This window comes from Archocentrus centrarchus, chromosome 24 (genome assembly GCF_007364275.1).
Source record: "Archocentrus centrarchus isolate MPI-CPG fArcCen1 chromosome 24, fArcCen1, whole genome shotgun sequence".
Taxonomy (NCBI): domain Eukaryota; kingdom Metazoa; phylum Chordata; class Actinopteri; order Cichliformes; family Cichlidae; genus Archocentrus; species Archocentrus centrarchus.
The window spans coordinates 14,752,198-14,768,986 of NC_044369.1; the positions used below are offsets into that span (position 1 = coordinate 14,752,198).

At 47.9% G+C, this 16,789-nt stretch overlaps 1 protein-coding gene across 1 annotated transcript in view; it reads left to right on the forward strand.

Moving 5' to 3' along the window:
* Positions 1–479: 479 nt before the first annotated feature.
* The window catches only part of grm1a (glutamate receptor, metabotropic 1a), a 50,887-nt gene continuing 34,577 nt past the window's right edge, over positions 480–16,789 (forward strand). The window contains 2 exon segments of the mRNA XM_030721189.1: positions 480–1,209; positions 7,584–7,833. Of these exon segments, the coding sequence (XP_030577049.1) occupies positions 480–1,209; positions 7,584–7,833 (980 nt within the window).

Genomic DNA, 16,789 nt, shown 5'->3' on the forward strand with positions numbered 1-16,789 from the left:
CGCACAAAACACACCAGTGGTCATTTGCAATAAAAACACAGAATTGTCTAAGGGGGTTTAAAGTGGCTGACTGTCTCCACGCGCGTTAAATAGATGCATGGTTTGGCAGTCCAGACAGTAGTACTGTTGAACCACTGTTGGCCACAGATCAACTGGGTGTCGGATAAATGCCTTGCTCAATGGCATTTCGTGCCTGGTAGTTGATAATAGTGGCATAAGGAGGGTTGCCAGCTGCAGAAATATGTAGCAAGGCGGGGATGTAAAGGAGCATGCGTGTTTAGTTAACTCTTTATTCATAAACGTTTGGCACATCTACCCTCTTTTCTCCTAGCTTGCATGTCACAGCAGTTTGTCTTTTTTTCCTGCAGATGTGCGTGGATGCCTCCCAGGTGTCGTGCTCGCAGGTCATGGATGGGATAAACGTGGAAGTACCGGCAGATAGCAGATGATATGCCTGCACAGTTGGCACGGCTCACGCGATGTGGCACAACCTGGCACGCGTAAAGATGGGTCTCTTTGCTATCCTGTGTCTCCCCACGTGTTTCTTTCGGGTTCTTGTGCTCTCCCACAGCAGCAGCATCTATGAGCGGTCGGTGGTCCCTCGAGCTGCTTCCCGCTCCGTGGCTCGCATGGACGGAGACGTGATAATCGGCGCGCTCTTCTCCGTGCACCACCAGCCGTCTGCTGAGAAGGTGGCCGAGCGGAAGTGCGGGGACGTGCGCGAGCAGTATGGCATCCAGAGGGTCGAGGCCATGTTCCACACGTTGGATCGAATCAACGCCGACCCCAACCTGCTCCCCAACATCAGCCTTGGCTGTGAGATTCGGGACTCCTGCTGGCACTCCTCTGTCGCCCTGGAGCAGAGCATCGAATTCATCCGGGACTCCCTCATCTCCATACGGGATGATAAGGACGGGTCCAAATGGTGTATTGACGGTACCCCATCCAACCAGCCACCACCTACCAAGAAACCCATCGCTGGGGTGATCGGACCCGGATCCAGCTCTGTGGCTATTCAGGTCCAAAACCTGTTGCAGCTCTTCAACATCCCTCAGATTGCCTACTCTGCCACCAGCATTGACTTGAGTGACAAGACTTTGTTCAAGTACTTCCTGAGGGTCGTTCCTTCAGACACTCTGCAGGCCCGGGCCATGCTGGACATCGTCAAGCATTACAACTGGACCTATGTGTCTGCAGTGCACACTGAGGGTGAGAGCCTTTCTCTAGTCATCTCTAAAATAATCACAAGAATAATGCACCAAATAGTCTTGTTGTCTGTGTGTGTACCATTTAGTGTAAGCATCACAGCACTGTTGCAATTGCTCCCAGAGTTTTGAGCTTGACAGTGACACATGTACAGCTTTTGGACAAGACTTTGTGAGAATCCTGGGTGTTTGATTGTCCACGTGTGAAGGGCAACTACATGGTTCATGTTTTGGCTGGATTCCCAAACAATTCACACGGACCAGCTTTTTTTGTGTGCTTTATCTTTAGTGATTGCTTTACAAATATATGTTTTTCTACTGAGGGTAGACACTTAATAATTGCTTTACTTCTCTTTGTACATCACCCTGTACCTGTACATCAGTCTTTAGCTTTTTGTAGCACATGGTCACAGCCACCTCTTTGTATTACATCCTCACTAGTTTGGAGGGTTGTGTTGGTCTCAATTACAGCAAAGCATCTTATATGCACTAAAACAGTGTTGTAGATGTCTTGCTTTAAAAAACAAACAAACAAAAAACAAAAAACATGCACAGCTGTGTAAGCTTAGTAAGCACTGGGTGCTCTGTTGTTTTGTTCCTCCATCTTGGTGCATTGTTTGCTTTAGAATTAGGATCCAAAACCGGACTTTCTCATCATTATTAAAGTAATTGTTGCAAATTTAAAAAGTAGCAATCTGGCGGGGCCTTTGTTATCATTTAAAATGCAGGTGTTCATTTGGAAATGTTAAATTAACTACACTGTTAAGTGAGAGGGCTAACCCTGGACTGAAAAGTGACATCAGTGCTTAAAATTCCACTCAGTGCATGTAAATTAAAATGAATATCATGTCTCATACAGTGGGCTCACCTTTGTTTCAAGAACTCTTTTGCTCTTTTGTTCAGATTAACAGCGGAACAGTGTATTAGGGCAGAGACAGGAGGTAAAAAGGAGAGACAGGTTGGGAAGACAAAGTAATTACTGTGACATGAATTATGTCCATGGCTTTTCATTAAAGTCTTGGTGAACACACAGTCATCGACTGTGCACCCAAATTATGAGTGACAGGCTACATTATCCAGGATCCCCCCTTGAGGAACTACATACTCATGGGGAGTGCAAAATGTCTTTGGAAAGTCTTATTATAGTCAGGTGTTGCAGATGGGCTTTGACACAGGTTGCTATCAGATAGATGAAGAGAGGGAGTTAGGGAGGTGTAGTACCTGGAGGCATAACTAGGTGGCGTCAGCTGTCTGACCTTCAATATACCTGCAGCAGGATCCTGTGGGACTGAAGTCATAATTTAAGAGTGATGAGAGCCCAGTCTGGGGACAGTGAATTTGATTGCATGCGGCATCGCTTACTCAATATTATAAGAGGAAGATACTTGTTCACAGTACAAACTTTTGAGCTTTAATTAACTGAAGGCATTCTATGTTTCAGTTTATTTAGACTTGATATATTTTGCCTTATGCAGACCTGACGCTGACCTTTGAGAAGTTGACTGTGAATCCACTGATTTGTTTTGAGCTATCGTTACTCATCTCTGAAACTGCGGTCACGACTGTCTTAAGCTCATGAGTTCCTACTCCCTGCCACCTTATTCAAGTTATAATTGCAGCTTGTTGCTAGTAGCAACAGCTAGGGCTGTGAAATTGCATAAATTACCTGTCCCGATTATCATCCATCTGGTTGCAATGCTCTGAGTGGGTTTTTGGTGGTCATTGTCAAAAGGCCTGTCAACTAATGCACCACCACCCACCTGTCTCACAGCTGAGATGGAAGGAGTAAAATAATTGGATATCATTATTTCCATTTACCAGTGGGAGAATGAAATGAGGCAATTGAAAATATCATCAAAGGGCTATTGGAAAACCAACACATGGTCACATTGTGGCAGAATAAATGCTTTAGTGTGATGCCTGTTTCAGTCTCCCTTGCTCTATAAAGCCATGCCATGCACAGATAGACTACTTTTCCCTCATCACCCATGTCAGGGGGGAACAGTGAGGGCAATCACACAGTAACAACAGCTTTTTATTTAAAGGTGTTTTTAATTACCTTCGATCAAATGCAAATTCATCTTCCTGCATGCACAAGTGATCGACTTGTCTGCATAATCCAGGTATCTTGCTAAAGATCCGTGGGCCTTATCAGCAATCCAGCCCGTCACAGATTGGTCAAGCACCGCAGTCCGCATGGAAATAGAAGATTTAGGCTCAACAGCTTTGCAGGGCTCCTGATTGGGATAGCATGCAGTTAAGCAAGGACAGCAACCGTCACCCCTCTTGGCTTTGATTGCAATCACTAGCCAGCAAACTCCCAGACACTCATTATCAGTGGATCAGGGCTTCAGCTCGGTCAGGGCTTGATACAATGAACAACTGGTGGGGTGTTGCGCTTTAAACACCGATGGTGTCATGTATCGTCTGTGTGGCAGGCAGGAAGGAGGACCCCAATGCAGGACACGCCAGGCACAGGTAAAAGGTAATACAACTTTATTATCAGGTGCACAACAAAAGGCCGGACTAGGCAGAGCTAGTGGCAAAACACCGAGCAAAATAAGAAGGCAGAACAGGACACACAGCAGGAGACATAGACGAATACGGGACCACGACGCGACAACAGGCACTGGAAACACAAGACTTAAATACACAGGAGGGCTAAAGAGGGAGGTGGAAACAGGTGGTAACACAGGTGACGCTGATAATACTGACTAGACCAGGGGAAGCAAAACTAAACACAAGAGACTGGGACTGGACAACTATCAAAATAAAACAGGAAGTAACACGATGGAACAAAAACGCAGACCTGACACAATATAGAGAGAACACCAGGGACTAGAAATAATTAAACCTCACAACCAAAAGAAATCCCAAACAGAACAGACAAAACGAAGCAAAACAAAAACACACGGGGTCCTGTGGACCCCGGACCATGACAGTACCCCCCCTCAAGGGACGGCTCCAGACGTCCCAACCGAAACAAAAAAAAGCAAAACAAACCAGACCAGGGCGGGAGGAGGGGGAACCGGACGGAGGGACCGAAACAAACCAAACCCGGGAGACAAAACAGAAGTCAAAAACAGTTCAGGGGGTCTGCCAGGGAAGTGACAAGGTCCAAAACAAAACAAAAACACAGGGCAAACCAAAAATCGGCGCCACCAAGCCAGAAAAAAACAGTCCAATAAACAGTTCAGGGTACGAGGACAAAGATGGCCGAAGCAGTCCAGGGAACCAAAACAACAAAACACAAGGAACCAGAAACAAAAAAAACACAGGGCCCAAACAAAAAACAGCACAAGGCCAGAAACCAGTCCATAATGTTCAGGGGGCCGCCCGGGCCAAGGGGCAGAAATCACAGGCCAGGAAAAAGAAGGGTCCTCAGGAGGCCGACCACGCTCCCAGCGACGGCGACGATGGATGACCTCAGGTGGGCGGCGAAGAGACGAGACAGGAGGCCGGCCGCGCTCCCAGCGGCGGCGGCGACGAAGAGACAGGACTGGAGGCCGACCGCGCTCCCAGCGGCGGCGGCGACGAAGAGACAGGACTGGAGGCCGACCGCGCTCCCAGCGGCGGCGGCGACGAAGAGACAGGACTGGAGGCCGACCGCGCTCCCAGCGGCGGCGGCGGCGAAGACACAGGACTGGAGGCCGACCGCGCTCCCAGCGGCGGCGGCGGCGAAGACACAGGACTGGAGGCCGGCCGCGCTCCCAGCGGCGGCGGCGGCGAAGACACAGGACTGGAGGCCGGCCGCGCTCCCAGCGGCGGCGGCGGCGAAGACACAGGACTGGAGGCCGGCCGCGCTCCCAGCGGCGGCGGCGGCGAAGAGACAGGACTGGAGGCTCGGACTGAGCGGGACCCTCCAGCGTGGGCTCTGGACGTGCAGGCTGGGGCTGCTTTGCAGGGCGCGCAGTCGTCCCCTCCGACGGCTGGGTCTGCTTAGGGCATTGTTTGGGTGAGTCCGATGGTGAGGTTGATGGTGACAGGGGAGCTGACTGGGACTCTGACTGGGAGACTAGGGACTCTACAGCAGCTGACGGGAGAGACTGGGGCTGAGACAGGGAAGCTACTGAGGCTGACACCAGAGGTGCTGGCAGAAGCTGAGGGGTAGTTGCAGCTGACCAAGACTGAGGGGAGACTGCTACAGCTAACATTGACAACTGTGAGGTACCTGGTAGTGCTGACACTGGGGACTTTGACTGCGTGGAAGCTAACTGAGTGCGAGGCAGAGCGACTGGAGCAGGAGCTGACTGAGTGCGAGGCAGAGCTACAGGAGCAGGAGCTGACTGAGTGCGAGGCAGAGCTACAGGAGCAGGAGCTGACTGAGTGCGAGGCAGAGCTACAGGAGCAGGAGCTGACTGAGTGCGAGGCAGAGCTACAGGAGCAGGAGCTGACTGAGTGCGAGGCAGAGCTACAGGAGCAGGAGCTGACTGAGTGCGAGGCAGAGCTACAGGAGCAGGAGCTGACTGAGACTGGAGGGGAGCTGAAGCTACAGCTGACTGAGACAGAGGAAGAGCTGCAGCTGCTGCGGCAGGCGGCTTGGTGCGTGGCTGTGGCTTGGGGCCTGCTGCTGCAGGCGGCTTGGTGCGTGGCTGTGGCAGCGGGGGCTCTGCTGATGCAGGCTGTGGCAGCGGGGGCTCTGCTGATGCAGGCTGTGGCAGCGGGGGCTCTGCTGATGCAGGCGACGGAGACTGAAGCTGGGGCAGATGCTCTGCTGCTGCAGGTGTGGACGGCTGAAGGCGAAGGGTGGTGACCAGAAAGTCCTTTACTAACCCGTGTAAGGAATCCAGAAGCCAAGGAGAGTTATCAACCAGCCCTTGAAGCTTGGCTGCAATGGCTTTCTGTTCTTCCTCACACGGGTCAGACAACAGTTCAAAACACAGAGTGTCCACTCTCCGAATGATTATTGTTTTCTTTTCCTCAAATAGGGCAAGAGCCGCTGAGTCCATAGCTTCACGGTATGATATGGTTTCAGGTTTGTCCATGTGAGCCTTGCTAACAGTTTGTGGTTTAATAGTTCCTTTTGAACCCAAAACAGACTGACTCACTGTGTTGGTGGGCTGAGATACTGGTGGTGCAGACGGCGGGGAAACCTGCGGCAGCGATGGTGGCGATGAAATCCGCGGCTTTATACCGCACGGCGCCGGAGGGGATCCTCTCCACCGCTGCTGGGAGTCTAGCTGCCTGCCCTCCGGAACAGGCTGAGGCGGCAGTGAAGAGAGTGAACTGGGTGGCCAGGGACCTTTATATCCCAGGTACCGGGAAAACGCTTCCTCTGGCGTCATCCCACTTGGCTCCGGAGAAAACTCCCTCCGCTGCCGCCGAGAATTCCTCTTCCTCCGTTGTTGCTCTGACTGCGAGAGGGAAGAGGGGCGAGTGAGCGGAGAGGCAGGTGCGGGAGCGGCTGGAGCCAAAAACAGTCCGTCCCCACGATAAACCTGCGGCTTAGGCTGTAGAGGTGAGCGGCGTTGTCGGGGACCCTTCCAATATTCGGGTCCCCCCAGAGCCAGGCGAGAGCCGCTGTACACCTCCATATCCGCGGGGTCCATTCGGGTCGCGTCGTTCTGTCATGTATCGTCTGTGTGGCAGGCAGGAAGGAGGACCCCAATGCAGGACACGCCAGGCACAGGTAAAAGGTAATACAACTTTATTATCAGGTGCACAACAAAAGGCCGGACTAGGCAGAGCTAGTGGCAAAACACCGAGCAAAATAAGAAGGCAGAACAGGACACACAGCAGGAGACATAGACGAATACGGGACCACGACGCGACAACAGGCACTGGAAACACAAGACTTAAATACACAGGAGGGCTAAAGAGGGAGGTGGAAACAGGTGGTAACACAGGTGACGCTGATAATACTGACTAGTCCAGGGGAAGCAAAACTAAACACAAGAGACTGGGACTGGACAACTATCAAAATAAAACAGGAAGTAACACGATGGAACAAAAACGCAGACCTGACACAATATAGAGAGAACACCAGGGACTAGAAATAATTAAACCTCACAACCAAAAGAAATCCCAAACAGAACAGACAAAACGAAGCAAAACAAAAACACACGGGGTCCTGTGGACCCCGGACCATGACAGATGGTCTATCAGCAGAATAATTAGAGATGTATGGTTGAAAGCAATTACACATATTTAATAATGCCACTCTGTTATTACAAATAAAAGGCTTGGCTAACACCAAGATGTGCACTGTGTCCTAATCAAAAAAAATAAAGCTTAATTTCTTGAGCTCTCAGTTACTGAAAATGAACCAGTCACTGTATCACGTGCAAGAAGGCTAATGTAATAAAACACAGAAAATACATTTTATAAGAGGCTCAATTTTCACTAATCTCACTGTCTATTTTTTTTCATCTCCTACAGGAAACTATGGGGAGAGTGGCATGGAGGCCTTCAAGGAGCTGGCCTCTCAAGAAGGTTTATGCATTGCTCACTCAGACAAGATCTACAGTAACGCAGGGGAGAAACATTATGACCGCCTTTTGAGGAAATTACGGGAGCGTCTACCCAAAGCTCGTGTGGTGGTGTGTTTCTGTGAAGGCATGACTGTTCGAGGTCTGCTGATGGCCATGAGGCGACTGGGGGTTTATGGGGAGTTCCTCCTTGTTGGCAGGTGTGTGTGGGTTTTTTTTTTTTTTTGCCTTTTAATTAACAGTTCAGAGCCTTTCTTTGGAAGGCTGCGAGATGCTGTGTTGTCCTCCTGATGTGCATGTCACCAAGGCAACTGAGAAGAATTAGACCACATACCAATAGCACTGAATAGAAATGTTCTCCAGCAATGAATAAGTGGCATTTCTGTCACCAAAAAAAGCGGCAAACAATGCCTCCAGTCCATTCTCTCCATGTCCACGCTGCGTCTCGTTTGTCTTTATTTTAAGGTGATTGCAGTCATTTCTTATTTTCAAATGTATATGCATATGTATGTTTGTACACATGAAGGTCATCCTGAATCTGCCTTCATCATAAGAATCTATCCCTTTTAAAGTTATTCATCCTCCTTAAATATTCACCCAAGCCTTTCTTTTTCATATTTCTTCTCTTCCTTACTTTCCCTGTCATTTCTGGTGGTGGCTTAGTCACTGGAAAAGGGCAAGTAGAGTTGTCTCACACACTTATAGTGTCACATTACACCATGAAATCATCCTCAAGGAACATTCACAGTTGTCAATAAAAGTCACAGCATATTTGATGCTAATTTTCAGTTCATTCCTGCAGCATCTTTCCCCTTCATTTTAGAGAAGGAAGAGGTTTTTGGCTCCAGTCTGTTGCTGACCATTTCAGCTGATTACTTTTAATATGTATTTTGATACATATGACAGAATATATGCACTGTTAGTGTAATATTTTAGACATACTGTTAAGTTACTCAAAGTAAGTTATGTTTTTTTAAATACTTTGAATCATAAAATTATAACATGTCTGATATCATCTCTAGATGAACACAATATGGTTACCTGCAGAGACTTTACTGATGATGAGGATTGGGCAGCTGAGGATGACTTTGTAGCTGAATGCTGCATGAGCACAAATCAAACTCTGAACCTAGGGCACACAACACAGTACAGTGACTTCCATCATTTTTATATGTTCATGCATATCAAAATCTCGGTCATAGTCCAGTGACTTCTCAAAGAAGTCAATATGTTGTTCTGCATAAAAAAGATGCATGAATCATTTCAAGACTGGATGTTGAATCGGTTAATTACAGGTGAAAATCATTTCGCAATTAACAATTATTGGCTGTTTTTTTTTGGCATATGTACTAAAGGCTTGGTTACTCTTAGGGGGAAAGGCTGCGGGCATCCGGTCAAGGATGAGGCGTTACTTGTCTTTTGTCGTTTATTTTAGTTCTGCTCACATTACAGTTCCTTTGTGCATGGTTTAGTTAGCTGCATGCACACACAAAGCTCTCTTGAGTGGCCTAAACAACTTAAAACTACTGGAAAGTCCGGTTTTGCTCGCTCACAGTCCTCCTGCACTCCATCGCCGTCCTGTGCTGCTGCTCTGCTAAGTCCCGGAATCCTGAAGCGCTGATTGGTCGATGCTGATTATGATTGGCAGGCGAGCCGGCCAATGATGTTCCAGATCAGCCTTTGATGCACTGGCAGACAAGTTTCCAGTCTTTTCCACAGCCGCCCCCAAATTGTCTATGATAATTTGCAACTTGGGAAACTGTTCACGGTCAAGACAGACCATTTAATCTGGGACTTCTGGCAGTTTCACTAGACGGACTACTGGGCGAATATAGCTGCGTTCCTTCACTTGGACTTCAGCAGTGCGAATCCTTCCATCTGTTCCAGGAAAAACTGTTTTGATTGTGCCAATCGGCCAAAGAGCCCGTGGCAACTGTGGGTCTACTATCATTACAACGGTCCCAATCTGTAGGTCTTCAGCGTTCTCTTGCCACTTGTTGCGGGCCTGAAGGCCTGGAAGGTAGAATTTTAGGAAATGTTTCCAAAAGTGGTCGGCTAACACTTGACTATGTCTCCATCTCCTCCGACCAGTGAGCTCCACCTCTGGGTACTTGACTTGAGGAAGAGAAGGGTCCAGCCGCCCCATCAATAAGATGTTAGGGGTGATGGGATCTGGGTCAGCTACATCTGTTGAAACATAGCCAAGTGGTTTCGAATTGAGTATTCCTTCAACTTCCACCAAGAGTGTCCGTAGAACCTCCTCCGTCACGCTCTGAACTCCCAAAGTCGTAGTGAGTGCCAATTTCAGTGATTTAATCTCCCTTTCCCAACATCCACCAAAATGTGGTGATCCTGGAGGGTTGAATCTGAAGTCAATTTGTTGACTTGCCAACTGCTCCTGGATCTGTGGCTGAAGGGTTCGGAATGCCTCTTTAAGTTCACGTTCTCCAGCTTTAAAATTTGTGCCTCGGTCACAGAGAACTTCAAAGGGCTTCCCTCGGCGTGATATCAGACGTCTGAGGGCCAACAAGAATGAGTCAGCATCAAGACTTGACATCACATCTGTATGTACGGCCCTGGTGGTCATACATTTGAAAATGACGCCCCACCTCTTTTCATGTCGTCTACCAACCTTGATGACGTAGGGTCCGAAGCAATCCACTCCGGTGGAGTAGAACGGTGGTTTAAATGTTCTGAGTCTGGATGGTGGTAAATCAGCCATTTGAGGAGCGACTGGTTTTCCCCTCCATCGTTTGCAGCCAACACAATGTCGCTGATAGCGTCGAACCGCCTCCCTGCCCCGGAGGATCCAGAATCTTCTCCTTATTTCAGCGAATACTCTCTCTGGTCCTGGGTGGTGAAGTTGTTCATCCACATCTTTAATAATTAACCCTGTCACGGGATGACGGGAATCAAGGACTATGGGGTGTATAGAATCCTCTTCCAGCTCAGTGGCACGTCGCAGCCGGCCTCCCACACGAATGAGCTCTATAGATTGGTCAAACTGTGGATCTAAGAGGTATAAGCGACTGCTAGGTCCAACCCTCTGATTTGACTTGAGTTTGGGAAACTCAGTAGGAAAGCTCTCTTCTTGAGTTTGACGCAATATTTCCATTTCAGCCTTCCGATAATCATCTGCTGTGGAGGTGCCAGGAATGTAAGCCGCCCCATGAACGCGTCTCACCGTGGCCTCGACAAGATCCTTGAAAGTTGGATACTGTGTGACATCAGGGATGGTGGATCTTGGAATGTCTGACATGGTTCCACAAAACGCCGAACGTTTTAACTCATCTTCGCCATCTAGTGTTGGAAGTGAGGGCCTGAGCGGCCATTTGTCAACAGGATCTTGAAGAAAGGGTGGTCCTTGTGACCATCTGGAGATGAACGATAATTCCGTTAGAGTTTTTCCCCTGGTGATGTCATCTGCCGGATTCTCCCTCGACGGCACAAAATGCCAGTCGTGAGGTGATGTCAGCTCTTGGATTTCTGCCACTCGGGTCCCAACAAACACTTTAAAGTGGCATGACTCAGACTGCAACCAAGTTAGAACAGTGGTGGAGTCTGACCACAGAAAAACTCTCTGGATAGGTACGTTGAGTTCAGTCTTTAGCACATGAGCTAACTGGGCACCAGTAAGAGCTGCACACAATTCCAGCCTTGGAATGGACAGCTGCTTTCGTGGAGCAACTCGTGACCTTGCTGCTAGAAAGGCGACTTCCTTGAGCCCGTCTGGAGCTTCTGTGACTAGATAGGCAACTGAGCCATATGCCTGCTCAGATGCGTCACAGAACACATGAATGTCCCTTTTGCTGTCCGGCATATCTAAAGCTGCTGTGGTGTAGCATCGGGGTAAAGAAATCTTCTCCAAATCAGGCAACTCTGCTTGCCAGATTTCCCATGTCTGCAGCAGGTCTTCAGGGAGTCTTGGGTCGTCCCACTCTCTTTTCTTGTCCCAAAGACGCTGAATGACAACCTTAGCTCGGGTGGTGAAAGGGATAATGTAACCCAAGGGGTCATACAAGCTAGCCAAAGTTCTGTAAATACTTCGCATTGTCACTGAGTGGTCCCTAGTTGGAAGATGCTTGTAGTGCAGCAGATCTGTAGGACAATGCCAGTGGAGACCAAGTGTGGATTCGAATGAGTCAAGCTGATTTTGATTTATCCACAAATTGCTGCTGGTGGACCTGGCATCTTCTGGGAGGTGACTGATCACTGAAGGTACGTTGCTGGCCCATTGTCTTAAATCAAATCCTCCATCAGCAAGGATAGCTTGTAGCTTGTCGACTAACATCTTGGCTTCCACTTCGGTGCTGAAACTGTGCAAACAATTATCCACATAGAAGCTCTTTTCAACTGCCTCACGGATGTCCTCTCCAGGCTGGCTGCGATCTCGAATGTGCTTTTGCAGGGCATAGGTGGCACAACACGGACTGCAGGTCGTCCCAAAAGGGAGCACCTGCCACTCGTAGACACTTGGAGGTTCCTCTCTCTTCAAGTCTCTCCAAAGGAACCGCAGCAATGATTTGTCTTCAGGGAGGAGTCTCACCTGATGAAACATCGCCTTAATGTCACTGGAGATGGCCACTGTATGTTCGCGGAAGCGAAGAAGTACAGCCAACAAGGATGGGCCTAAAGTAGGACCAGGTAGAAGCAGTTTGTTCAAGTTTTTCCCTTGATGCTGGAATGAACAGTTGAATACCACTCTCTTCTTATTGTTATGCTGAACCATGTGATGTGGAATGTACCAAGCTTCCTCAGACTTCTCCACATCTCCAGGTTGCAGTTTAAGTATGTATCCAGCATCCTCCAGTTTCTTAATCTCAGACTTATATGCTTCCCCTTGATCAGGAGTTTTCACCAGTCTCCTTTCGATATTTCTGAGAAGGGGGAGAGTTGCTTCGGGAGTTGTATGCAGCGGTTCTGCGCCCTTAATGCGAAGCATTGGAGTGGCATATCTGCGTATCCCGCTAACCTCGACTCTGACGGTTTTCTCTTCCAGGATACGCAAAGCCTCACTATCTTGGCGGGACCTTGTTACTACCTTGGAGCTTCGATATGGAAGAACATCCAGTTGCCAGAGTCTTTCAATCTGTTGATGCAACTCAGTGTCGGGAGACTGAAATGAAATGAAGTGACATTGTTGTTCATCTGATCCTGGTTTTATTCCTTCCGCAGGACCTTGTAATGTCCAACCTAGACGAGTCCTGACTGCTGCTGGTCCACTTGTATTTCCCAAGCGGACAGGTTCGGTAGGAGTGATTAAATGTGGGAAGTCAGATCCAATCAGGAGGAGTGGTTGCACCGTGTTTATTGGTTGAAGTGGAAGATCCTGCAGATGTTTGTATTTTCTCTGAAGAGCCTCAGTGGGTTGACTATGTTCAGCAAGGGGCAGAGATTTAGCTGTGAAGGCTCGATTGATCCCAAATATCTTCGCTGGTTGAGTTATGGGGGAGACCGAGAATGAGACTGCGCTGCCATGAATGACCCGTGAGTCCCTTTTCACTGTGTGGAGTACAAGGGCTTCAGGCTCACCTTCCAAACCAAGCTCACGTGCAGCTCTGTGAAGCAGAATGGATCGTTCTGAACCATCATCCAGAACGGCAAAGGCGTCCATGCTTTTGCTTCCATTACTCAGTCGGACCTTGGCTATCTTGAGTAACACTTTACGCTTCGTTAGGGAACGTCCAACATAAAGGCTATCGTCCAGAGTGCTTGTTAGACAGGCACCCACAATGGTTCCTTGTTCTGGAGGTTTCCCCTTTTCCGGTGTGTCCCCCTTCCCCTGCCACTTCTCATTAACATCATGTAATATCAGCAGGTGTCTACGACCACAGGTTTTACAGGTTACTCTGAGAGTACATTTGGCAGACTGATGTCCTCTACCACAGCGCCAGCAGCGGTTATTTGTTCTTATCCACAGCACTTTCTGTTCCTTTGTGAGCTGCTGAAAGTCCTGACAGCCATTCAAGAAATGAGTAGAGTGGTCACAGTAGGAACAGTACATTTTACTCTTAGTTTTCTCAGAAGTATTGGCAGTCTGTGGCAGCTCCGAAACTTTGATGTCTCCTGATTTCCCAGCACTAAGAAGTAATGCTGTAGTTCTTGAAGCCAGTTTCTTATCCTTATCCATGCCTTTTTTCCTTTGGTTGTCTCTGGTAGGAGTCAAGAACCTGGTGTTGTCTTCATACACTTGCATCTCAAAATCCAGCCACTCTCCAAGATCATACAGCGTTGGGATGGGGACCTCAGTGGGATGAACTCTCCTTCTGAAACTGCTTCTGAGTTCCTGTGGAAGCTTACTTAGCAACCTAGAAACATGAGATCCACACTGGAGTTCAATGTTGCCTTCTCTTCCTAGCTGCTCTAACATGCCTAACAGGGAACGCACTCGTAAAGCAAACATGCGGAACGCTTCTCCATCCCCACTGCGGATGTCTGGTCCATCCATCAGTTCAGCTATGCGGGCCAAGGCAAGCTGGTGCGGCTGGCCAAACTGCCTGAACAGGGCATCCATTGTGTCTGTAAATGGATGTGGAGAGTTGCAAAAGGAATCTGCTATCAGCTGAGCTTCCTCTAATTTAAGATGGTCTGTGAGAACCTGATACTTAAAATGTTCAGAGGCACCCCCAGGTAGGATGTTGTCAAGAGCAATCCTAAGCCTGGAGAACTCCCGTGGGTCGGGATGCACAAAATAGGGAATAGTTGGAGCGGGACCACTATATGTGCCCTCATGCTTAGGTTTAGGTGCAGACGGCGAGCTAGGAATCATTCTGGAGGCACAAGGATCTTCTCTTCCCAAATGCACATCAGTGTCTGTGCAGTTGAACCTGGATGATCCGGGAGGGACTAACCTTCTAGGAGCTGGCACTGGATGTGTGGAGATCTTTGCCTCCACTGAACGTCGTGGTGCAGGACTTAGAGACTCTGGTAGACTCGCTGATGCACTTTCCTGGTATGTTCTGTTCCCATATGTATAGCCTTGGTCTGCATGTTGCACACGCTCAACGTTGTGAGGGACTGCCAACTCATCTCTTATCCTTGCTGAAAGTGAATGATGCTCTATGTCTTCCCTCCGAGCTTTCTGTAGTGTGCGAATCCTGGGCTTTGGGACAGGAAATTCAGCTGAGTGTACTCGGTGTGCTGATGGAGCAGAAAACTTATCCTCGGCCTCACTAGCCATAAGTTTCTCCATTTTGTGTTCCATCACCTTTAACGACTCCAGTACTGTAGGCAACTGTGATGCCGTTCTCCGCAGCTCCTGCAACTCTCTCCTCATCTCACTGTTGTAGTGATATAATTCATCTCTATCTCTTGTGAGCTCCAAAATAGCTTGCCGTTGGTTCTGATTTTCATAGCGTAAACGCTCCTTTTCTCTCTCATCATCAGAATGCTCCCACTGATCCATCACTCTCCAATCGGGAGGACTAAGTAGCTGGCTGACGGGTGCACTATAACGATCTTCAGCATCTGAGTCACTGAAATCAGAAGGAGGTATCTGTGCTCTAGAAGCAGACTGACGCCCGGGCTGTCTAACATCCATCTGATAATCTGACAGATAGCTTGGTTGGCATATAACTCGTCTGAGCCTCACTACAGGCCGATCTTCATCTCCACTTTGCGCACTGGTTGCCATTTCCTGCAGTCTTTCCCTTAATCCGGCTCGAAGGACCAAATTGTACTAAAGGCTTGGTTACTCTTAGGGGGAAAGGCTGCGGGCATCCGGTCAAGGATGAGGCGTTACTTGTCTTTTGTCGTTTATTTTAGTTCTGCTCACATTACAGTTCCTTTGTGCATGGTTTAGTTAGCTGCATGCACACACAAAGCTCTCTTGAGTGGCCTAAACAACTTAAAACTACTGGAAAGTCCGGTTTTGCTCGCTCACAGTCCTCCTGCACTCCATCGCCGTCCTGTGCTGCTGCTCTGCTAAGTCCCGGAATCCTGAAGCGCTGATTGGTCGATGCTGATTATGATTGGCAGGCGAGCCGGCCAATGATGTTCCAGATCAGCCTTTGATGCACTGGCAGACAAGTTTCCAGTCTTTTCCACAGCATAGTTGCGCATGTAGAAAACTCTGCAATACACAGTTAATTCTTGCTAAGTTACACGCTAACTTACTTTAGGATGTAAATAGTGTTTACATGTCAGTGTCAGTCAGCAGCATTATATTTGTTGACATCAGTAAACTCTTCTTCCTCTAATTAGATTGTGATTTTCATTACAAATTGGTGTGTTTAGAAAGAATCATTTCCTCTTTCTTACCGTTGATGTTCAGGTGTTGCCTTAGTGTCTGAAGCTGATCTCTTGATGAGGTGCAACAGCATACATTTGATCAGTTTTTTATTTTGTTTGTCACTCAACAAAGAAACTTTAAGGGGAGAAATGTTAACCATGAATTGTTAATCCTGCTACTGATCCTCTCAATATTAATGTAATATAAATATTATTTGTGTAGCTAAAGCCTCATGCAACCCATCTTTCATTGTCTTAGAGCCCAGCTTCTTTAGGGTGAAATGAAACACTGTGTTAGTGACTAGTGGATTTCCATAGACACGATTTGGCTTAGAGAGCAATAAATAGAGACATGAAGAAAAAAGGGGATAAATAGCAGGAAATGACATGCAGCAAAGCTCTGATCAACCTGGAAATGAATTTCAGACAAACTGCTGATGGCATTTGCACTCATGTGATATGATCACTAACCACTTACCCATCAAGTTGCCCGGTATACAAGTTGTCAGCAAGAAAAATACAACACCAGCTGCATGCTTTCAAACTTTAAGTTGTCTTTAGGATGTGAAATAAGACTTCTTGTTGCATTAGATAACATTTGTCAGCGAGCGTTTGCTGAATCTAATTCTTTTGCCCACATTTAAAGATTTGCTGGCACGATCAAAGCATTTGTTTCTTGTCATTGCCATTAGCAATGAAGAAGCCTTTCTGACTTCCTGTAATAGCTCGCGTTGGTATATGAAAAGAAGATAATTGGTGCTCTTACCAGGAGCACCTGTTTTGGTGGAATGTGCTATGTTCAATGCATACATGCATATTTAGGTTCGGAGCAGAGGATGGCACTCTTTCTTTTTCAGAAGCCGTTTAAATTATCTATTATAATGACGCTCTGGGATTGGCTGCATTGCTTCCCATATCTTTACTTTT